The sequence below is a fragment of the Mytilus trossulus genome, chromosome 8 (assembly GCF_036588685.1).
Source record: "Mytilus trossulus isolate FHL-02 chromosome 8, PNRI_Mtr1.1.1.hap1, whole genome shotgun sequence".
NCBI lineage: Eukaryota > Metazoa > Mollusca > Bivalvia > Mytilida > Mytilidae > Mytilus > Mytilus trossulus.
This window is the reverse complement of record NC_086380.1, coordinates 5745827-5770851: the sequence shown is the minus strand read 5'-3', so window position 1 is coordinate 5770851 and position 25025 is coordinate 5745827. Positions and strand designations below refer to the sequence as shown.

Sequence of the window (25025 nt, the reverse complement as noted above, 5' to 3'; positions counted from 1 at the left end):
TGTATAAATATATGTAATAATTAAGGGGTTTGATAGTGTTTGCTGTCCTTCAACTGTTGAAATTGTTAATCTTACAATTTTGAAAAAAAAGTTACCCACATCCGAAAATAAAGTTACGGACAGTCTGATTATTTTTAGGCAGTGGCTATTTGACCGGCACCGGCTAAATAGCAAATTTGCTATTTGACCGGCACCGGCAAAATAGCAAATTTGCTATTTAGCCGGCACTGAATAAAACTGTTCATTGATGTGATTAGTCATGTTAGTCATGTAATTAGAGAATAAATAAGTTTATATAATTATAAATGATGTATCACAATATCAAGCATTAAAAATACACTGAGTACAGTCAATTTTTTTTATTGAAGATGTTCATAAATAAATAATTTATAACTTTATAATAGCTCTTAATAGCTTCCCATGCATCTTTTTGACAATACTTTTTGATTAAATGGATGTTTACAATTTAGTCCAAACAAGAGGCAGTTAAAAGTTCAGGTCTTGCTTCAACTTGTTCCTCAGTTATTAAAATGTTGTTATAAGCAGCATTTTTTTTTCTTCTAAATCGCTTCCAATAAACCAGTCTAATAAAAGAAATCCGATTTCTTTGGAACTTTTCGTATGAAATGGTCCACAATTGCTTTTTCATGTACTCTTTTTTGGAAGACTGGTGACAGTTTGTTGTAGTTGTCCATATAATTTCTCTATCACCACTTTCTTTCTTCGCCAATTTTATTTCAGTCCGTAGTGAAAACTGTTTCATGATATATGCCCAAGCATATGGTGTCATCAACTCTTGATATTTATATTCAGGTGAATCATTCGAGAATGCTGAAACAGTCCTCTTTTGAAATAAACCACTTGTTTTGAGGTCTCGTTCTGTTCGCAAAGAATTTAAGGCAATCAGAAAATGTTCAGCAAAATCTGGTAATGTGGAGTAATGATGTATCACAGATTTATAAATATTTTAGAAAAACATACATTTAGTAATGTTTATACAAATGTATTTTCATGCTTTTAATTAATATTATAAAGTTATAAATTATTCATTTATTTATGAACATCTTCAATAATCTTTTTTGTTGTACTCCGTGTAATTTTAATGCTTGATATCTTGTGATAAAATGATTTTAAATTATCATAAAGCTTATTTATTCTTTACTTATCACATCAATAAACAGTTTTATTCAGTGCCGGCTAAATAGCAAATTTGCTATTTTGCCGGTGCCGGTCAAATAGCAAATTTGCTATTTAGCCGGTGCCGGTCAAATAGCCACTGCCTTATTTTTAACTTATAAGTTACAGACATCTTAAGCATTTTTTAAAAGTTGGCCTTGCGCTAAAGTGAAGTCAAAATTAACAAATTTGAAGTGATGGTAGGTGATTTCTTTATACAAAAATCCTATCAATATTTTCATAGATCATGAAAAACGTTGCAAAAAGTATATTTCGTATCAACTGTCATCTCAACGAGTTTAGAGTCCGCCATCTTAAGTTACCCACGGCCGTTTAAGCACAGTGTATACTCAAATCTTAAAGTAAAATGTTATAATTCCCTGATGTATAAAAATAAATTTGCATATATAACCTATAGTAACTTGGGTTAAATTATAGATATTAAGCTACACTTTGTTGCACGAAATTCAAAAAACAGGTTTGTTATAAAACTGCACTTTATAATCATTCAAAGCTCAGCTGTCAGGGGAGCTAACCCTTCATCTGATCCATAATTAAAGAATATGTATATTTAAAAATTATTTGTATGCTGACCGTCTGTTTTGTCTTTTTACCAGTTTGTTAATTTTCAAACGTGGCATCAATAACTCATATATCATATGTGACCAAATTTTCTTATTAAAAAAATCTAATAAAGTTTGCTGCACACCTGCCCAGCTGATCCAATAATAATATTATGGTGTTTTCATTTTTTACGAACTAGCTTAATTGTTTTTATACATCATTTTTGGTTAAGGAACAAATAAAAACATAAAAAATATTAATTTCTCTTCTCACAATTACACATGTTTCCACTTCTCATTAAAACAATAATAATAAAAACATAAACCAATAATACTTTATCTATAGACCACTTTGGAGTTATGTCCTTCACTAGAAAAGTTCAGTAATTATGTGTGCTTTTATAGCCTCATGTACCATATAGAGGGGATCGCCTGTATCCTTGAGGCTCCCGCAGGGTCAAAAACAACCTGCGACCTCTGGGCTTTTTAGAGGCAACTTCCGACCTGAGGGCCTTCAAAAAACCACCTGCAACCTGTAAAATTAGGAAAAAAACGCCCTCCGACTGACTTCTGTCCTCTGTGTTGGGAAAAATGACCTTTAACCTGTACATTTCTCTTAAAAACGACCTCTCAACAAATTTAAAAGCGACCTTGCAACCTGAGGAGGTACCTTGTTGGAGCCTCATCGTTGCACTATTGAAGTTCATCAAGCGCCTTCGTGATCCTCATTATGCAGGATAAAGTAGAAATAATATTTATTCTGTAGGTACTTTTGATTACAATTCCCTTATGAAAGCAGTACTGGTTATCAATTAAAAAAATTAAATTTCAGAATAAGTCTTGCAATATAGAATGATATTTGTTCAACCCCTCACTCAACATGGGAAGAATTACAATGCCCCTAACCAACAAATGATGTTCACTAAAACCGTCGTTTTTTTTCCAGAAATGAAACAAACTCGAATGTGGTCAATAAAAGTTTAAAAAAGAACACAGTTAACAGTATGAAAATATAAATATAGTTAGTAACAAATTACAACTTTCATCTATTCAATAATGTTGATAATGCAACCTCTCTAAATTGGAGGTAGAAAGTTGTTCGTTGAATGTTTGGATGCTAATTATCTTCTATATGCCTTCATCTTTATACCAGTCTGTGATCTCATAACCAATGTTTCATATTTCTCCACCTTGTGGGTAGGGTCTAATTCTAATGAGTATCTGCAAATATAAAACATAGATTTCTTCTTCAATACCACAAAAATGATATACAGTAATTCAGATATATCAGGCCAGGATGTAAGGCAGTAATTTTTGCAATGTTGAGATCTTTGAAAGAACAATTTTAGTCGAGGAAAGAAAGAAATCTCTCTTAAGTTGAAACTATTTTATTTGCATAAGTCTGACCAATGACTTCTGTATTAAAATATCATAAAAATTCTTCAAATAAATTTCAATTAATTTTTAATCATAATTAATTATGGAGTATCTTTGGTATTTTTCAACATAAAACAATGTTACCAATGATTCCAGTCAATAACATTAAACATTCTTCAAAAAAATAACAATTTATTTATATTCATAAGCAATTATGGAGTATATTTTCATATTTTTCAAGATAAAGCAGCAAGATACCACAATGGTATAAGGTGGTCGGGTACAATGTTAAGATGCATCTTGAAATTAGTGTTATAGTATGGTTAAGTTTTGGAGGCACGTTAATATGAACATTACAATAAGTGGACACTTCTCACAGGCCAGCACATGACGATAAATATAAGTTGTTGGTACTTGTAATGTGTAAAGGGGAGATAATCAAACATTTATCACGATCATTCCAAGATAACGTTGCTGTATGTCATTCTTTACGATCTATTTATTCAAATTATCTCCCATCAGTAGTTAAATATTTCTTAAATTAATAATCGGTTAAGCAATAGCGGTACTCATTTTTAATTTGAAGCACATAGTTACAATTTTATCACTTACAAATCGTTCCTATCTGCAAACAACTTAGTATTTTACAATTAAAGGGGCAGGATTTTACAAGTTTGAACATCTGTATATCATATATTTCTACTTTATTACCTTATAAATTATAAAAAATGTGCTTGATTTATGTCCAGATATCATCAGATTTAACCATAAGAATTCAATGTAATGTTCTATAAATTTGTAAACACCTTTTTTAACACATTTTTTCTCAGTTATTTGGCAAGGTTTATTAGTGCATTTAGTTAGACACCTGATATTTTTCCGAAAGATGTCATAATCATAAGATTTATTTTCCTCCTGTACATATAAGAAAGACATTATAATTTCAACAAGATTAAAATTGAGAATGGAAATAAGGAATGCTTCAAAGAGACAACAACCTGACCATGAGCAGAAAACAGTACAAGGCCACCAATGGGCCTTCAACACAGCGAGAACATCCTGCACTCAAATGCGTGCTTCAGCTGACCCCTTAACAATGTGTATACTAGTTTAATGAAAATGGACATCACACCAAACTCCAAAACATATTAATGAACTAAAATTTAAAAACAACCAAGGCTTACAAAGACCAGATGTCTAAGTCAGGCACTAAAATGCAGGGGGGGGGGATTTGATGAGACTGTCATCAAAGTGATAGGGTTAGCGCTATAAAACCAGGTTTAATCCACCATTTTCTACATTTGAAAATGCCTATACCAAGTCAGGAATATGACAGTTCTTGTCCATTTGTTTTTGATGTGTTTTATTATTTGATTTTGCCATGTGATTATGGACTTTCGGAATTGATTTTCCTCTAAGTTCAGTATTTTTCTGATTTTACTTTTTAAACATGTTTGGTGTCAGAGATCACAACCCTCCCCCTACTCCTCTAGCCAATGTAGAATAAACAAACAGTTCAACACACAACAATATGCACAGTTATATTCAGTTTATAAAAAGTATGAGTCAGATGTGAGAATAGGTAACAAAAGAAACTAAGCATAACGACAATGATACATAAATTAACAAATAAAATGGAAAATGGAAATGAGGAATCTGTCAAAGAGACAACAACCCGACCATAGAAAAAACAACAGCAGAAGGTCACCAACAGGTCTTCAATGTAGCAAGAAATTTCTGCATGCGGAGGCGTCCTTCAGCTGGCCCCTAAATATATACTAGTTCAGTGATAATGAACGCCATACTAATTTCCAAATTGTACACAAGAAACTAAAATTAAAAAAATACAAGACTAACAAAGGCCAGAGGCTCCTGACTTGGGACAGGTGCAAAAATGTGGCAGGGTTAAACATGTTTATACTAGTGGTTAATGACATGCAACACAGACTTCAAAATTGCATGTGTCTTTATCAATGTATTTGAATAGTTTTTTTAGGGATCTGGGTATTTATTTGTTTTTGCAAGGTATCTTTTAAAAATGTTGAATAAATTATATTGAGGACTAACCTTCTAAATATTTTGGCAAGAACTGTTTTCATTTCATGTAGAGCAAACTGTTGTCCAATACAGTTCCTGAAAAATACCAAGAAAAACATCAATCAATAATCATTTGTTTAAAATGAAACAGGAATTCGCCTTTTCAGAATCTAAAGAATCATGGGTAATTTCATTTTCGTACCCCAAAATGAAAATAACGTAACGTCATAGGTTGATTTGCCATTGTTTATGACATTTTTAACCAATCACGATGCTATGGTGTACACTTTTGAAAATATTACCCAGGATGCATTAGATTCTAAAGCATGGAATTGTGTTCCTTTACTGGTATATCAAGATTGAATGCATTGCTATGCTTAGCAGACCCTCATTTGAAAACCTAGAGTAAGTATTAGACAAATCTGAAAATCTCCACAAACTCTTCACTGTTGATCTTCTGACATATAATAAATCATTATGTGCAGTAGAGTTGGAGAAATGTGCAACTAAATATTTAAAGTGGTATACAAAATATTTGCTAACTCTGATCTTCCTTAGGCAGCAACCATTTGATTTTCTGAGGGGGGGGGGGGGGGGGGGGGTCTATGGTATGTTTCCAGGTTTTGGTGAAAAAAAAAAATTGTTTTGGACCCTGAGAAAATAAAATTGTTTGTTTCACCCTCAGCTGCCACTTTATGTAATGCTAAAATTAAAAGAAAAAAGTTGTTTTCGGTTTGTCGCTAATAAAAGTGATTGTTCTTCCGAAGGCGAAAAAAGAAGTTTGCACAGAAAAAAAACCATAGCCCCCCCAGAAAATCAAATGGTCGCTGCCTTAAGCAATATTTTCTACAATTTATCATTATCCAACAATTGATGAAATAAACCCTGAAATACTTCACCATTCACTGTGCTTAAACGGCCGTGGGTAACTTAAGTTACCCACAGCCCAAGATGGAGCCGCCTGGCTTCGTTTAGGAAGTTTGCTCCTATATAATTACAATACCATGAAAACAAAAGAAATTTTCAGTAATTAAAAAGTTTTATAAATCTTTTAGGGAAACTCTGCAATGTAAAACATGGTTTGTTACTACAAAATAAACGATTACAGCACGATTTTCAAAAACACTTATGATGTCCGTAACTTCAAAACAAATTGTCCGTAACTTTTTTCCTTGTACCAATAAGGATGTCCGTAACTTTAGCATGATGACAGTAACTTTCAAAGAATCTTTATTCGTGGATGTAATTATTTAAACAAATAAATGATAAATAACAAAAATGCTGAACTCCTAGGAATATTCAAACGGAAAGTCCTTTATGGAATGGCAAAGCCAAACGCTCAATTTAACACACCAAACGAATGGAAAACAACGGTCATATTCCTGCCTTGGTACAGGCAGCATTAAAAAGTAAAATTATAAAAATACTGAACTCTGAAGAAAATTAAAACAGGAAATTCCCTTATCAAATGAGAAAATCCAAAGCTCAACCGAATGGATAACAACTGCCATTTTCCTGACTTGGTACAGGAATTTTCAATCAACAACACATCACACTACATACAGTGAAGAGACCATACTTTTTTGGCGAACAATTCAGAAATTATTTAAAGGAAAGGATATCATTTGTTTTCCGCGGCTACACAGGCCAAGGACTCGTCAGTGAACAATCTATAAAGCTAGAAGAATGTTAGATAAATTGTGCCGTAACGTCAGATCCCGTTTTATTCCGGGAACATTTTTTAAGAATTTAACGGAAAATCCGTGACACTCTGGTTTGCTTTTTTCAATTGTTTAGTTTGAAGCATATCGTTATTGTATAAATCTATGTATTAATTAAGGGGTTTCATAGTGTTTATTGTCCTTTAAGTGTTAAAATTGTTAATCTTACAATTTTGAAAATAAAGTTACCCACATCCGAAAATAAAGTTACGGACAGTCTGATTATTTTTGACTTATAAGTTACGGACATCTTATGCATTTTTTAAAAGTTGGCCTTGCGCTAAAAAGAAGTCAAAATTAATAAATTTGTAGCGATGGTAAGTGATTTTTTTATTCTAAAATCCTATCAATATTTACATAGATCATGAAAAACGTTGCAAAAAGTTGATTTCGTATCAACTATCATATCAATAAGTTTAGAGTCCGCCATCTTGGGCTGTGGGTAACTTAAGTTACCCACGGCCGTTTAAGCACAGTGACCATTAATAGAAATGTCTCTCTGAAAATAACATCTTATCTATTTATATTTTGTATAAAAGACACTCATGTATAAAAACATATTAATTTCACTTTTAGATTTGCAAATTGATGAAATGCTGTACAGTTTTATAGAGCTCTCAACACAGGACTCAGGACAACCTAACCATAAGACTAGAGGAAAACAAAATAAAATGCATGCATTCACAAAGAATGGATGACAAAAATAACCAGGACAGGGCAAAGAGGCAAATCTCAACAAACACTTTAATAGGCATATTCATGTTCTATGGTTGCTATCTAAAAATGAAAGATGTGCAATTAATTTAAGTTTAAGTTGGTTCCACTAAATACCAATCGTTAACCTGAGACACAGTGTCTTAGAACTATACAAAGACCGTATATTCTTTGACTTTTCATTTACACTGAAAGGCCCTTATGATTTTTACACCATTTTACACCACCCAGTGTAAATGTTCATTTCCTGATAAACTTAAATATCTAAAGGCCATTTTCATTTGAAGTCAATCTTGAAATATTCTCCCAATGCTGTTGTTAATTACTACAGCTGTATGCGATGGTAACCTCAAAATCCTTGAAGCCACCATAAAATGATTTATGGATTAATACATAATAAATTTGTGGGTTAATAAGTTGTAACTGGTGTTAAAATGTTATATAAAACACATTTATATGCCATACTTCAAACTAATTTTCAACTTTTGATGAGTAAAGGTGTAAAAAATAGCAAATATTTCTTGTTGAAAACACACTTTGTTGAAGAATCGTAGAAAATAAAAGAATTAAAACCAAGCATGCCATATGTTTTAAAGTATTCAAATTGTGAAGATATGTTAGTTATAAAATTTAAGTAGTTAGAACAACTGGTTACTAATTTGTCTAATTTTATTACCAAAAAGCAATTCCAACTTAGTTAACTGCTAAAAAGTTATGATTTGTCAGGTGTAAGCTCCATTAAAAGGTTAAAAGATAGATTTTGCTGAAGCTGAATAGAAATACAGCATACTGTAAATTCAGAAATTATTGAGAGCCTTTTATTATGGGGAATAATGTTACTTGGTGAGAGTCCCAATAATAAGAACTACATAAATCAGTGGCAGTCAGAAATTTTCATAAGTGGGGGGACTGGGGGCCCACTGACTGACCTAAGAGGGGACATGCTCCAGTCACGCTTCAGTGATTCCCTATATAAGCAACCAAATTTTTTCCCCAAAAAGGGGGGGGGGGGGCTGATAACAATAAATGTCAACAATTATTTCTGAATCTATTCACTAATCTGTAATAATCCGGCTTCTAACAAATGTACACATACATGTAGATAGTAAAAGTCATGTCAAACTTTCTATTTATTACTTTGACTATGTTATTCAATATCTTTTATATCTGACCAGAACCTAGATGGCCTAGTGGTCTTAGTAGATCATCAGGAAAATTGGTATCGTTAATGTTACTACAGCGATCACCAGCCTGTCAACTCTGGAGTTGTGAATTTAAACCTTGTTAACGGTGAGGTGTGTTTGATCAAAATCCTAATTGACAAGGATATCCAGTTTTTCTACTGGAAATTTGGTTTATCCTCTAGTGCTTCTTCCAACAATAATAAAAGGTCAAAAGAGCCGAGGTATCTGAAAGTGGGGTTAAACAACTACAATCTATCCATAGGGGGTCTCTTGGGGGGTTCTGTTTTGTCTGATTCCTGTATCTCGCTTACACTATGTACGTAAGCAATTCTTGTTTTTTTTGTAAATTCCTGTTTTCACAGCACAATAATTTGACTTTTACGTGTCACGCTCACACAAAAAATCAGCAATCCAACATCACACTTAAACCCCAATGAGACCCACTCTATAATCTGTACCAACAAAAAGGTCAACTAAACTGTTAAAAGTATCTTCAGTATGTATCTAGTGGTAAAGTATATCTCTTATCTTTAATTGCATTGGTAACCTATTGCTTGTATATAAATATTATTTTTATTATGATATTGTGGATGTTTTTGACAGAAAAAAACCTATAATTCATGCTATTCTAAACAATGTAAATATGTGGGAGCATTACACATGGGAAATGTGTTCCAGAGACAACAACCAGACAAAAGTCATGAAAGAGCATACATGTATACCGCTAACAAGAAGAAAATCAGATGTAGGGCATACAAATATCAATGAGACAGCAATCTCATGACAATCACATGACATTGTTGAAATTTAATAAGATCGTCAATCGCTTATATATAAATATTAATGACAGGATCAGTAATCGGGATCCGGGATTTCTTTTTTCAAATTTTGGGATGTCAGGATTTATGTTTTTTTAAATTCCAGACCTCTGGATTTCATGGTTTTAAGTCCAGGATTTCGGGATCAGGACCCCTCCATCCCCCCTCTTAAAAATGTCAGTACACAAATGTCAATGTTTTACCATGACCCATTACCACTTGAACATGGGAGTGCAAACATCTGGATGCATATTCCTAATGTTGTTTAAAATAATAATGTGAAACTAAATCATTTTTAATGTATCCTAAATACAGTGGCAGGTGTTTGCAATTTGAGATGTATATCCATTTAAGATCAAACTTTTTAAAATTAAAAAATTCTGCAATTGTTTAGCTATTGTGAAAACATTTTAACAGGGTAGGTGCCACAAAGATACAAATTTAGCTTATTATATTTATTCTATATGCAGTATTTCCAAAGTATTATGCTTCATACTATAAATTGAATTCGTTTTATGGCATCTATAAGTTTTCTGATTTCTTTGGTCTGTCAACTCTTTGGCCTTACCTGTATGTTGGGTTTAGATATCATGCATTTCTATTCCTTAATTTCTGGTCTTCCTTTGAGATCATTTGAATGCAAGGGGATATTTTGCTATTTTTCCTTAAGGTGGTATCTATCACTACAGGGAGATAACTCTGTAAAGTCAGCTAAACGCTTTAATTACGTTATGTTGTAAAAGGAATATTAAGCTTCTGAATGATCAAACTTGGTGTTTGCCAAACTGCTATATATAACCAGTGTAATTTTTTTGACATAACGGTTGGTTCAAAATTTTTGAAATTTTTATATTTTATAAAAGGGTCAAAGTAAATACTTAAACAAAATTTCATGAAAATTAAACAAGCCAAATTAATTTTAGTGAGTGTTGGGTACCACCTTAATCACAGAACTAGCAAACATAACCCTGTAATGAAAACTTCCAACTTTACCGTAGATTGAACATTTAAATCCTTTTCTTTTATAGATCCCTCTATGTCAAAGCTTCAACACAGCATAGACATCAACCAGCTCAACATCAAGAATCCATGGTTCTAGCTCACAACCCTTAAAGTTGATATGCTACTGATCTCTGAAGGTAAGCAACTAATACAGTCCCCTTTTTGGTAAATTTTAAAAATAAATATACAAATGTTACCTTGGACCTGCTGAGAATGGTATAAAAGCATAGGCATCTCTTTTCTCTACATTCTCCGGTGAAAATCTTTCTGGTATATAGTCCTGAAAAATAATGTAAAATATCTTATACAGTTGCTAGATTATAAAATAAACTGAAGTTTGTGAGAATGAGTGATAGTTGTCAACAGACATGTACATATCTTGACAAATTCAATTATTTTTTTATTGCTGTCCATTTTATCGACCCACTACAATATGATTAAAATTGAGAATGAAAATGAAGAATGTGTCAAAGAGCTGTGATGGAAGATACCACCAAAGTGCAGGAAACAGCCAAATGCCACAAATGTGACTTAGAAAACTTTTTTATTTGGACATGTACTGATTTATATTTTGGACTGTTTTCAATTACACTTTGGTTCACAACTGTTACAAATGAAAAGGACTTTTTTTTTAATAAATATAGCGGGATGCAACTTAGTCTATTGAATAACACTGCACACATATGTTGTAAGGGAGATAACTCAAACATTATATGCGATTATTATTATTTTTTTTAAATAAATGCATATAACTATCATGACTATAGTGCCTAACAAGATTTTGAGAGATAACGAAATTGACTTTAAAACGATCATATTGACTTTTGATGTGCAGAAATAGGCAGATCGGACACATTTTGACTTTATTTACTTACTTCTTAAATTTGGGATTATATTAATCAACATATTCCAATGTGACTGAAAAATGCTTTTTTTTATTATGATAAATAATAATTTTACCTGCTGTAGTCGTGCGTAAAATGTATTTCAGCATTTCTCTTAAGAAAATGACTTGTTTCATGGAAAACTTTCTCTTTAATCTTCACAATAGGCTTTTAAAAAATAACCTTTCAACTGTATATTCCGAAAATTTTGTGAAAATAGAATAAGTGGCAATTCTTACCTTTCCTACCTTAACTTTCATTGATAAAACATAATATTGACTCGTTCAGTGTCCAGTCTGAAGGTCATTTTAGTTACCTTACACATTCATGCACGTTCTAATTAATCAATAGTCATGTATGAAAAGCATAAACAAGTTTGAAGGTAAACTAATAACAACTTAATCCAATCACATTGCCTACGATTCAATAACAATGACCAGTCCACATCATAAAAATGTGTAGGGGTAAACTGGGTAGGGAGAAAATGTCAGATATTTTAAGTTCATTATTTTGCAATAACGAATATAATTTCATAAACATGTCGTTATGTATTGGTATAGTTTTTGAATCTTTCATTAGCGTATTTAAGGCTGTAGAAAGTTTGGCCTTCAAAAGTCAACATAATCATTGACTTTATACAGACAATTCGCCTTTTTAAAACATTGAATGTTTCACAAATAATACGCGACAACAAAGCAAAATCATTTCTTAAAACACTGCAAAACAAATAACTCTGATTGAGGCAGTGGTATTGTCATAAATTGCACTGGAGTGAACAGTGGTGCAGCAAACGTCAAATTCCCTCACACAATGTTATCACACACTATAATAAATACATGCTTTAACATGTTAAATTTAATGAATGCATCATTTTCTAATCCACCTTGATGGAATATCTGTTTCACAGAAGATGAATGATATGCCACAATTGTCTTGAAAAGTGATATTTCAAATATGACTTATCATTGGCTTTGTACTAACATGAGCAACATGAAAGGTGTTACTTTTGGAACAGCATCTGCTTACCCTTCCAGACCAGAGAACATGAGGTCAGCTCTGGTGTTTGGTGGGATTTATGTTGATCAGTATTTAGTTTTTAATGTTGTTTTGTACACAGTCATGAGAATTTTTGTCTTCTGCATGGCATTGTCAGTTTGTTTTTGAGTTTGATTATCCCTTTAGTATCTTTTGCTGATTGTACCATGTCAATGTAAAATCAGATGTCTTACAATGGTTTTATATATTTTCAAACTACATCAAATTGTCCTCAATTCTTTAATCTACTTTTTCGGTCCTTTTCTCTAAAGGATTTTTTCAATACTTATGAAACAAGACGAGGATGTAAAACAACTTCAGGGCACTGTACTGCCTTTTACAATGACAAAAAAACTCATACCATAAAGTAAGCTATAATATGTCATCACTTCCCAAATTCCATAAGGACTATCCTTAATCTACTGTACATTTTCAAGCTCCATCCAAAACCTACCATAGAATTAGGCCAGACGAGGGGATTATGATGACAGTTATACAACATAATACTGATTTGTGTCCCTGCAGGTGCCTCATGTCCATCTAACTCCATCGGTTCTGTCAATTCTCTCTGGATAAAAGGTACAGGGGTGTGTAACCTCATGGCTTCTTTCAAACACATAGTGGTGTATTGCAGCTTTGGTAGATCTTCCCTGAAAATAAATTGATAAATTATCCAAAACTTGTAGTGAATATGTAAGCACTTGTCAGATTTGCCATGCATAATGATTTTCAAAATTAGTTAAAGTATGTTTAATAAATTTGTTTTCAAATATCAGATTGTATGTACAAAGTTGGAGAACCAAATCATGAAATTCAAAAAGTTATAAATGCTTACAGATTTCAAAAGAATCCAAAGTATGGTCCAATAAGGAAAATTCACCTTAACCTTCCTAGGAGATAGCTTTTATGTTCACCACATGCAACCTATTGTAGTGAGATCAGCAATTCTGCATTTAAGTTCTTGATATTTGTCTATGTGGACTGTGCCGAGGAAGGGACATCTGTAACCCTTATTGCCGTCCAAACTTTTTTCTCCATTCTCTTACTTTAGTTTTCTTCAGCCAAATGTTATGTAACTTAAATTCAATGCTGATCACTATAAAACTCATATTTAGTGCAAATTTGGGTTACTTCAATTCTACTGTTGCATGAGTATATGCAAGCGGTGCATTATTTGTGCCATTAACACATTTTACATTTATTTATGTCTTATCATTTAACAAATCACAAACTAATTGATGTTTCATTTTGATTTTCAATGATTAGCAGCTAAAAGTACCCATTTTAACTAACCATAGAATTTCATCTGAATCCCTTCCCTTTAGAACCTCATCTACTTCAGCCTGTAACTTCTTCTGTATCTCTGGATGTTCTGCTAGGGAATATAAGGCCCATGACAGAGCACTGGCTGTTGTGTCATGCCCTGTTTAAAAGAATGATACATGCTGTTTAAAGATATAAATAGAATCAAATGGGACAAGGTATTTCTCAAATTGGTGCAATCAATTTAAAAAAAAATGAAATCTGCTTTACTTTTTGAAATTATACTATCTACTCAGGAGAGAATAGCATGATGCAAACTTTTTGTTGGCACAATTTACTTCCCTTAAATATGAGTTTGACAAGTAAATTTAACTTTCACATTTTTCTCTGTTGATTGGTAAAAAATCAATAAATCAATTAGTTAAACCTAGGAAGCAAAGATTTAACTGATTAAATTGAATAAAAATGACTTTAAGCATAAAATGACTAGATACTTCTATGTTTTTGAATCTTAACCTTAAATTTGAAAATATGATATAATACCTTCAAACAGGAATGTATCAGCTTCATTTCTGATTTCTAAATCTGTCAATCCTTGATTATTATCATCTCTAGCTGATAAAAGGATGTCCAAAAAGTCCAAGTTCTTCTTCTGTGAATAACCTTTAGCCTCTTTTTTCTGTAAAAAAAATACTACATGTATTAATGTGGTACCTAACAGTACAGGAAGATAACTCTGTAAAATCAGCTAAACGTTTTAATTATGTTGTGTTGTTTATGGAAAATAAAGCTGTTCAAGTCAAAATAAGTTTTTGTCAAACTGCTACATAACCGGTGTAATTTTTCTGATAAAGCGGTTGGTTCAAATTTTAATTTTATTTTCTAATTTTTGTCAAAGAGTCAAAGTTAATACGTTGTCAAAATTTTAAGAAAATTATACGACTTAAATTAATTTTAAGTGTTGGGTACCACCTTAATTCAATAATTATTGTGAGGTTTTTATCAATATGAATAATGCAACTGGGTGAATATCACTATAATAAGAATTCACATTCTGATAGTTTATACAATAATTAATTTTGCATTTATGTCCATTTTTCAAAAATCCCAATTATAAATGCATGCAATCATTTCTGATTTTTCAGTAATTATGTCATTACTATCATATATTCATTTGTTTGTTATTGTTTACCTAAACTTTGACAAATCTTAACGACACCCCTAAACGCACAAATGACGTTCACTTAAACCAGAGTTTTTGACGGAAATGCATCAAACTTGCAAGTTGTCTATTATTCCTCAGGATTTGGATCCCTTATAAGATTTCAGATTAGAATACCCACATTGACCAAAGTGTAGTTATTCATTTTTCTGTCAATAATGTCAGAAACATAAGATTTACTTTCAAAAACAAAATTGTTTTTTGTAAATTTATTCTAGTAATAAACCATGTTTAAAGACATACTTGCAGTTTATAGGAATAAAACACATACTATAGTTTTTCTCCTTTTTGATATTATATCTTCTGCCACTTTATGTACAAAGTCACAATGTTTCTTAAACTTTCTACCATCTGAGGTCAACAGATATATAAGGTCATTGTGAAGCCATGGTTTCCTGCAACAAGATTGATAGAAAATAAATTAAGTGTCATCTAAGCTAAACTGTATATCATTTATCACTTTGACTTTGACGTTGTTGAGGAAGCAGCACGCAAAATTTGCTCTTGAGCAAAATCGCTACAATATTGACTATAACCAGCCGAACAACTTAAATATACGATATAAAAACGGTAAGAAGATTTCGCTTGATATTAACTCCAATCTTTATATGATATTTGGTCCTTTTCTCTTAAAACCGTTTTCTTCAAAACTTATGCAAAACAAGAAGGAATTTGTATCTATAGTCATAACGTCACTATACGTCGGAACAATTGATAACAATCGGATAACCAAAGCAACGTCAAAATGGCTACAAATACCCAACAAACCGACGATGAATTATCGGGAAACCTCTTATATGACAAAGATGCTAGAGTTATCCTTATGGAGATCCTGAAGTCGCTACGAGTCCTAACGGATAGGATCGAGAAAATAGAGATAGAAGTACAGAAAATCGATGGTATAAAGGAAGGCCTGTCAAATTTGTCTACAAGAGTACAGACAAATGAGGAAACAATTGTCGAGATCCAAGACCGAAATAGGAAAGTTGAAGAAAGTGTTGAAAAAATGGGTCAGATCGTTCATACTGTAGTAGACAAATATTCAGCAAATGCTGAAGAGATATCTCAAATAAAAGACAGAATGGAGACGATAGGGGAGGAAAACGGAAAAGTCTCAAACATAGTCATTCAGGAATTAAAAGCGGAAGTGTTAGACTTAAAATGCAGAAGCATGAGCGATAACTTAGTATTCGCCGGGTTAGCGTTTCAGCGGGAAGAATCGTGCAAATTGAAAATTCAGAACTTTTTATTAAACGAACTGGACATACCCTATAACGTAAATCTGGGTAGCGTTCATCGATTTGGAAAACCCGGACTGAACGGAGCCCGTCCTATTGTAGCCAAATTTATCCACAGAGATGAGCTTGAAGATGTACTTAAAAATACATTCAAGCTGAAAGGGAAAACATTTGGGATAAGCGATCAATTCCTGATCGAAATTGAAAGAAAACGGAAAGAACTCTACCCTGTAATGAAGATGGCCAAGAATGAGGGTAAAAAAGTAAAACTGGTAAGAGATAAATTATATATCAATGGGAAACGGCATGTATCAACCGACACAAAACCAAACAGCACTGAATATAGGGATGTTCTACTACGTCAAGCCCAACAAAATTTGCATAGAAACAAAACTGTAAATGAACGCCCTTTTAAAAGGTCCCGACAGGAATCTGGAAACAATGACGCCATTAAGGAGGCAACATTAACCACGCAACTGTAGGAGGGAGTCCTCGAAAAATCAGAATGATCAGTTAAATTATCTAAATCTTACTTGTATTAATTGTTGTGGAATTAAATCAAAACTCAAATATCCTGAATTTACGGAACTGCTGCATAAAACGGACATTGCTGGCATTGTAGAAACAAAACTAGACGATATCGATGATATACAATTACAGGGATATGAATTGATTTATAAAAACAGAAATAAAATTGGCAAAAGAAGGTCGGGGGGTTTAGCTGTAGCGTACAAAAACCATCTCAAAGATAATATTGAATATATCAAAACTGAAAGTAAATTTGTTTTGTGGTGTAAAATAACGAAAGTAATAAATAGATCAGATGATATTCTTTTGGGAATTATTTACATCCCCCCTGAATATACTTCATATTCATCCATTGATGCAATAAACGAAATTGAGATGGAATTATTCGAACTATCACATAGGTTTTCAAAATGTTTACTTGTTGGTGATTTTAACGCAAGAACCGGGTCAGAGGATGATTTTATATTTGTTCCCGACAGTGAGTCTCATGTCGTAGATATCGAAAATATACAAATAAATGCTGTTTGCAATTTAGACCAGTATGACTTCTCTCGCAAAAGGAACAGTAGAGATAAAATCAAGAACAGGTTTGGAAATCAACTACTAGAATTTTGCAAGGGAAATAACTTCTTCATCATGAATGGTAGAACTCTAGGTGAGATAGATGGAAAGTTCACATGCCGAAATTCAAGCGTTGTTGATTATTGCCTATGCAGCGCAGAACTTATTCAAAATTTTACTGATTTTAAAGTACTTGATTTTTCAAGTCTCTATTCAGATGTTCATTCCCCAATCGAGATATCGCTGAAACAAACAGATCAAGAAGTTAGCACCAAATATAGCGATGATACTAGAACAAATGAACAAAAAATAAATAATTGGACTAATGAAAAATCACACAAATTCTTAGAATGCTTGAACCTTACAGAAATAGAAAATATTAATTCTGAAATTGATGGCACGACAGTAGTGACGCAAGAAACAGTAGATACGATAATAGGTAAAATAGGCAAAGTGTTAATAAATTCAGCAAGAAACACTTTTGGGTTTAAAATCAGTGCAGGAAAGAAGTCAGAACATAGAAAAAATAAACCATGGTTTGACCATGACTGCAAAACCGCTAGGTCAGAATTCCGTAAGATGAAACGAAATAAAAATAAGTCACCGTTCCACAGAGCACTTGTGTTAGATGCCGAGAAGAGATATAAAAATACAATGAACAAAGCACATAAGAAATACAAAAGCGATTTCAGAAAGAAAATGGATGATTTAAAGCAAAAGGATGGTAAGGAATTTTGGCAACTTCTAAATGGAAACAAAAGTACAGCTCAGCCCAAGATCGATTTCGACAAATTAGTCTCATATTTCAAAGAATTAAACAGTGATCTGAGAGATGATACAGAAAATCAACAAATTGAAAGTAATATTTCCCATGAAGAAATAAACGATGAGTTAAATAGCAGAATTACAAAACATGAAATTCTTAAAGCGCTGAAAAATCTGAAAAATAACAAAGCATGCGCCGAAGACAAACTGATTAATGAATATTTAAAAACATCAGCTCATGTTCTTATAGACATATATGTGAAAATTTTCAACCTAGTTTTCAACTCCGGAAAAATCCCAAAACAATGGGTCCAAGGAATGATAAAACCTGTCTACAAGAACAAAGGTGACAAACGCAACCCCAAAAATTACAGACCAATAACTATTGTGAGCTGTTTCGGAAAAGTCTTTACAGCGGTATTAAATGAACGCCTTAAAAAATTCTCAGAACAAACATCTCTTCTTAAAGAAAATCAAAATGGTTTCTGAGAAAAATACTCAACAATTGATTGCGCGTTTCTTCTGAACTCTCTAATTGAAGTTTTACAACACTCAAAAAAGAAACTATTTTGCGCATTTGTAGACTTTGAAAAGGCCTTCGATACGGTTAATCGTAATTTCCTATGGTTTAAAATGTTGAACAGCAATATAAAGGGGAAAATGTTTAATACTATTTTCAGCATGTACCAGAATATTAAATCCAGCTTGAGCTATAATGGTCAAATTTGTGAGCCGTTCGCTTGTGAAATCGGTGTCAGACAAGGAGAAAATCTGTCACCGTTTTTATTTGCTTTATACTTGAATGACCTAGAAGACTATCTCATCTCAGAAAATGTTTTAGGCATGAAGACAATAAGTAAAGATATAGAAGAAAAACTTGGAACTTTAATGAAATTATTCATAATTCTCTACGCGGATGACACTGTAATCCTGGCAGAATCACCTGAACAACTACAACATGCACTTAACAAATTTAAAAAGTATTGCGAAACCTGGAAGATGCGAGTAAATGTTGCTAAAACTAAAATCTTAATTTTTTCAAAAGGAAGAACGACAAACCCTCCACTTTTCCGATTCAACAATCATCATATTGAAACTGTAAAACACTTTAACTACCTAGGAATTATTTTCAGCAAAACAGGCAGCTTTAAACAATGCAAACAAAATTTAAAGGACAAAGCTATAAGTGCAATGTACGAAGTTTTAAGGAAGGGAAGAATTCACAATTTATCAATTAAATGCCACGTAGATTTATTTGACATACTGGTAAAACCTATTCTGCTATATGGATGCGAAATATGGGGTTACGAAAACATAGATATACTAGAAAGAGTTCAAACTAAATTTTTTAAGCTACTTTTACATCTTAAGCCATCTACTCAAAACGAATTCATTTACGGAGAATTGGGTCGGTATCCCCTAGAAATAGATATAAACATTAGAATTATATCTTATTGGACAAAGTTAATTACCGGTAAAGAAAGTAAGCTCGCTGCTGTCATGTTTAGATACCTTTTGAAGTTATCACAAGAAACAACATTTCGATCGCGATCATTAGACAAGATGAAAAGTATTCTAGACAATTGTGGAGTTTCTTACTTATGGTCATTCCAAAATACACCACCTAACATTAAATCGACAATTAAACAAAGACTATAAGATCAGTTTACACAGTTATGGACAGGAAAGGTAAACGATTCGCTGAAAGCCCTGAATTATTGCCTATTCAAGACATTACAAAATTTCGAACACTACCTTAATGTACTTGACGATAAAGATGTGATAACAATGTCGCGGTTTAGGACCATGAACCATAAACTGCCGATTGAAAATGGCAGATGGCAAAACATTCCCCGTGAACAGAGAAAGTGTCAGTTATGCAGAGCTGCTATAGGTGATGAATACCACTATGTAATGGAATGCAGCAGTCTCCTGGCAGATAGAACACTACTAATTGACAATAAATACCTAACGAACTGCAATGTTATAAAATTTAATGCTATTATGAACCAAAAACAGAAATCTAAACTCCAAAAATTGTGCAAATTTATCAGAATTATATATGACAAACTGGATTCTCTCTGATGTTAACCTGTCGACTATACTGATCATACCGTTGTAAAAAAAAACCTCATAATATTATTTAATGCTTCCTCAACAAATGTACTTATATGTAATGTAATGTAAACTAATGCGTTTTTCTGTATACCTTTGTCCAACTTAGGTGATACCAGAATAAAATGATATATAACAAAAAATTACCATAAGTAAGAATGAGGTACCAGGTACTGTGTCTGTAAATTCAGAAATTATTGTGAGGTATTTATATATACTAATAATGCAACTTAATGTTACTAGTATCGCATTTTGATATCTTATACAAAAATATGAATGCCACTTTTGCTGAAAGCTCAATAACTTATTTCACAATTTTGTCAATTTTGTTTTTAATATTTCTATTATATCTGAATTAATAGTATATAGTATCAGCAGCACTTTTGTTGTTTCATTGGATATAAAATATATTGAAAGAAATGCACAAAGGTAAAGCCTGTAACGGATGGTAAATAATATTGTGAGAAGCAAGAAATATTCTACAAGTACTTACAAAAATCTTTCTGTTACTAGTTCTACAAGTTCATGAACAGCTACAACATAAGGATCGTTTTCCCTGGAATGTAACAAGTGTAAAGACAACTTCATTGTAATAGTAAAAGTTATAACAGTAAAATTATGGCTGATAAAAGTTGTGAATTAATTTAACAGAAACATTCAATGATTTATCATCAAAACTCAGTTCTCCAATTAACAAAAATCTTTCAAATACTATTGATTCTTTTATTTTTGCGGGTATCAATGTTTTCTGAATGAGGAAATCTTGCATTTTCTTGGATAGTTGATTTCATGGTTGAGTCTGGGTACCAAAATAGAATATTTGTAAATTCTTGAACATCTGAATTTGTGGTTTACCTACAACAACAAAATCTAGAGAAATTGGTCTCACACCAATAATAATAGATCCACAGTAGGAAGTAAAACAACTACAGATGTACTTTCTAACTTGAGACAAGCTATAAAATTTTTATAAAAAAACAAACTTATAAGATTTTAACCTCCCCCTTCTATTTAATCTTGATTTATAGATTAACAAACTTAATTCAGTTTATTTTATATTTTAACACTGAAACATAGTTTCAATTTTACTGCTCATTACAACAGGGCATGAATTTTTCAAAAATAATGTTATCCATAATAAAATCTTTAATAAATTTAAAGCTGGCACAAATAATTTCTTAAAAATTCACAAATTCAAAATTCATCATATACTCAGTAATGCTATCTCAATTATGCTTAGATATTGAGCCAACATCAAACATAAATCATGGTAACATATTCTGTTGATATAAATTTGATTCGCCTCTAAACAGACAACAGCTATGATAAACATGATAAAAAAAGATGAGGTGGTACGATTACCAATGAGACAACTTTCCACAAGAGACCAAATGATACAGAAACTAACAACTATAGGTTACCACATGGCCTTTAATAATGAGAAATACCCATACTCTTATCTTATCAACAATAATCAAAGCACTTACTGTATAGTCCGCTATAATAAAGGCCCCGAAATGACAGAGCAACACAATAAAATTTCCCTGGTATATCTTACCCTGTGGTTTGACAATCAATTTCATAAGCAAAAGCTGACTGTAGCATGGTATCTAATGTAAATAAACTGATGTTAGAAAACACCTCAAATATCTCACCAGTCTCCGCATAATTCTCAAGTTTGGTCTGAAATATAAAAGTCATTATCAGTAAATAAAACTAGAGGCTCTCAAGAGCCTGTGTCGCTCACCTGTTACTGTATTTACAAGTTGTTCAATATTGACTATAAAGGGCAATAACTCCTTAAGGGGTCCTCTAACAATTTTGATCATGCTGACTTATTTGTAGATCTTATTTTGCTGAACATTATTGCTGTTTACAGTTTATCTCTATTTATAATAGTATTCAAGATAATAACAAAAAACTGCAAAATTTCCTTAAAAGTACCAATTTTAGGGCAGCAACCCAACAACGAGTTGTCAGATTCATCTGAAAATTTGTGAGGGAATAGATCTTTTTCTGATGGACATTTACATCTTGTAAGATTTACCCTAAATGTCTTAGTTTCAAATATATAAATAAAAAACTGCATTTTACCACCATGTTCTAATTTTAGCCATGTCGGCCATTTTGTTTGGAAGGCGTGGTCATCGGACACATTTTTTAAACAAGATACCCCAAGATTGATTGTAACCAAGTTTGGTTTAATTTGGCCCAGTAGTTTCAGAGGAGAAGATTTTTGTACAAGTTACAAAAAATGACGAAAAGTGGTTAAAAATTGACTATAAAGGGCAATAACTCCTTAAGGGGTTAACTGACAATTTCGGTCATGTTGACTTATTTGTAGGTCTTTCTTTGCTGAACATTATTGCTGTTTACAGTTTATCTCTATCTATAATAGTATTCAAGATAATAACTAAAAATTGCAAAATTTCCTTAAAATAACCAATTCAGGGCAGCAACCCAACAACAAGTTGTCATATTCATCTGTAAATTTCAGGGCAGATAGTTCTTGACCTGAACAACAATTTTACCCTTTGACAAATTGCTCTAAATGCTTTAGTTTTTGAGTTCTAAGCCAAAAACTGTATTTTACCCCTATGTTCTATTTTTAGCCATGGCGGCCATCTTGGTTAGATGACCAGGTCACCGGACACATTTTTTAAACTAGATACCCCAAGGATGATTGTGGCCAAGTTTGGTTAAATTTGGCCCAGTAGTTTCAGAGGAGAAGATTTTTGTAAAAGTTTACGGACGACGGACGCGGGACGACGGACGCAGGACGACGGACGACGGACGCCAAGTGATGAGAAAAGCTCACTTGACCTTTCAGGTCAGGTGAGCTAAAAACCAACTTATGGTTAAGTTCCAGAGAACATGATATCTATCCCTCCCCAATTGGTATGTTTGTATTGATTAAAGCTTAAGACATTTGTGTTTACTGTTCATATACATCTTTTTTATAGGTATAGGAAGATGTGGTATGAGTGCCAATGATATGTCCATTAAATTGTGTTGCAACTTTTAATTCGTCTAAACTGTGTATTGCCTATATTTGAGTTTCTTTTTTCCTTTGTATAACACACATGACAAGAGATGATATCCAGTCACATATTTATATAGCAGTTTCTATATGATGTCAATTACTAATGAATAGCTTATATTTCTAGGAAAACAGAGTTAAAATAGTTTCAGAATTTGATTCTTGTTATACATTGTTTGAAGTTTCCATATTAAGACTTTGCCAGATTTTCAGTTCTCGAATATTAAGAATATAACTTATTATCTACATGTAATTTGACATTATTAGCCAAAATTGTACTCCCATAATTTCTTTAGCTCTTTTTTACTGAATTTTGTTGATATAGTGCTTGATTTTTATCTGCACATATTTCATCAATAACAAATATCTGATCAAAATATTTAAATCTAATTTGACAAATACCAGCAATATATCTGATGTCTTGTTCATTATCAATTGGTAATTTTTTAGAACTTCAAAATGGAAAGCTGGAGTTAGCAGACGACGATTCCTCTTCCATTTGCCTCCATTAGCAACTAATAATCCGGTCCCAATCCATGGCTCTATCAGTCTGTATGCATTATGGGACTTTGGCTCTGTAAACATATATGACAAAAAAAAACTTACTATCGTAGTAATATAAAGGATTAAGAGTAAATTGTGTTTATTAATTTAGAACTTAAAAAAACGTATGGTATTATTGTTAATTGCTTTATTTAACAAACATAAGCATACATCTTTGATTGCATGCTTGCTGTCACCTTGTCATTTAACCTTCATATATTTTTTGTTTTATGCATGCATCACTAACTGCAATTGGGAAATCTATTTTTATTGGAGGGCCAAACATTTACCATATCTTTTACTGATGTGTGTTTTTAGTATATTTCATGAGTAGCATTATTTAATGATTGTTTGTCCAGTGGCAAATATTACATGCATATATAAGTCATTGTAAGTAAGAGCAAATGATCAATAAACACAATAAATAAAGGAAGTGAACAGTGGTATATGTTATGGATGTGGTTGTCTTTTTGTAATTTATAATTAACACAATAGATAAGGTTCTAAAAGTAATGGTATAAAGGGTAGACAGGGGGGGAAAGGATGCAAAATTGGACAGACACTTGGAATTTATTCACTGGAAGGATTGAAACATACCTGATGATTTCAAGACAATTTTGGTAGTTTCTGGATGGTAGACAAATAACATTGGCAAAAAGGGTCCTAACCAACCACGAGACACTTTGGGAAATAATCCAGTCTCTTCTCTCTGGAACTTGAGTCCTTCATCATTAATACCTGGGAACTATAAATAAATAGTAAATTTAGAAATATTTACCTGAGGATTTTAGAACTAATTTAGTTGTATCAGGATGATATATACAGATGAGTGGAATAAAAGGTCCAAGCCAAAATCTAGATGCCAATGGAAATTCTGTCACCCATTCTCGAGCCCATTGTAAACCTGCCTCGTTTGGACCTGGATACTAAAATATTTAAATTTAAGCTAAATAGAATACTGTGGATTCATTTATTTTCGTGGGTACCAATTTTTGTGGATTAGGGAAAACTTGCATGTTTGTGGATATTTAATTTCGTGGTTTTGATACAGTCTACATACAAGCTTATAGTAAATTTCTCATTCGTGGAACATTTAATTTCGTGGTTCACCTGTAACCACGAAATCCATGAAAATTGGTATCCAACGAAAATTAATGAATCCACAGTATATATATACACTAAATGTTTGTAAGGCAAAGTTAAATACCGTTTTACATAACCATCATGTATGCATTCCCT

The 25025-nt window shown here is 32.4% G+C and overlaps 1 protein-coding gene across 2 annotated transcripts in view; it reads right to left on the bottom strand.

The window, feature by feature from the left end:
• Positions 1–1495: 1495 nt before the first annotated feature.
• Positions 1496–25025, bottom strand: part of LOC134728178 (ultra-long-chain fatty acid omega-hydroxylase-like) — a 25801-nt gene continuing 2271 nt past the window's right edge. Inside the window, exons 2-12 of one of the 2 annotated variants that reach the window (XM_063592671.1) lie at positions 24565–24712; positions 23646–23818; positions 21762–21886; positions 20697–20759; positions 15268–15391; positions 14318–14453; positions 13805–13934; positions 12966–13161; positions 10790–10872; positions 5184–5249; positions 1496–2960 (exon numbers count right to left, since the gene is read on the bottom strand). In XM_063592671.1, the coding sequence (XP_063448741.1) occupies positions 2861–2960; positions 5184–5249; positions 10790–10872; positions 12966–13161; positions 13805–13934; positions 14318–14453; positions 15268–15391; positions 20697–20759; positions 21762–21886; positions 23646–23818; positions 24565–24712 (1344 nt within the window). In that variant the 3' untranslated portion in view covers positions 1496–2860. Of the gene's footprint in view, positions 2961–5183; positions 5250–10789; positions 10873–12965; positions 13162–13804; positions 13935–14317; positions 14454–15267; positions 15392–20696; positions 20760–21761; positions 21887–23645; positions 23819–24383; positions 24532–24564; positions 24713–25025 lie in introns of both variants that reach the window. The other variant, XM_063592670.1, reaches the window with a different exon arrangement.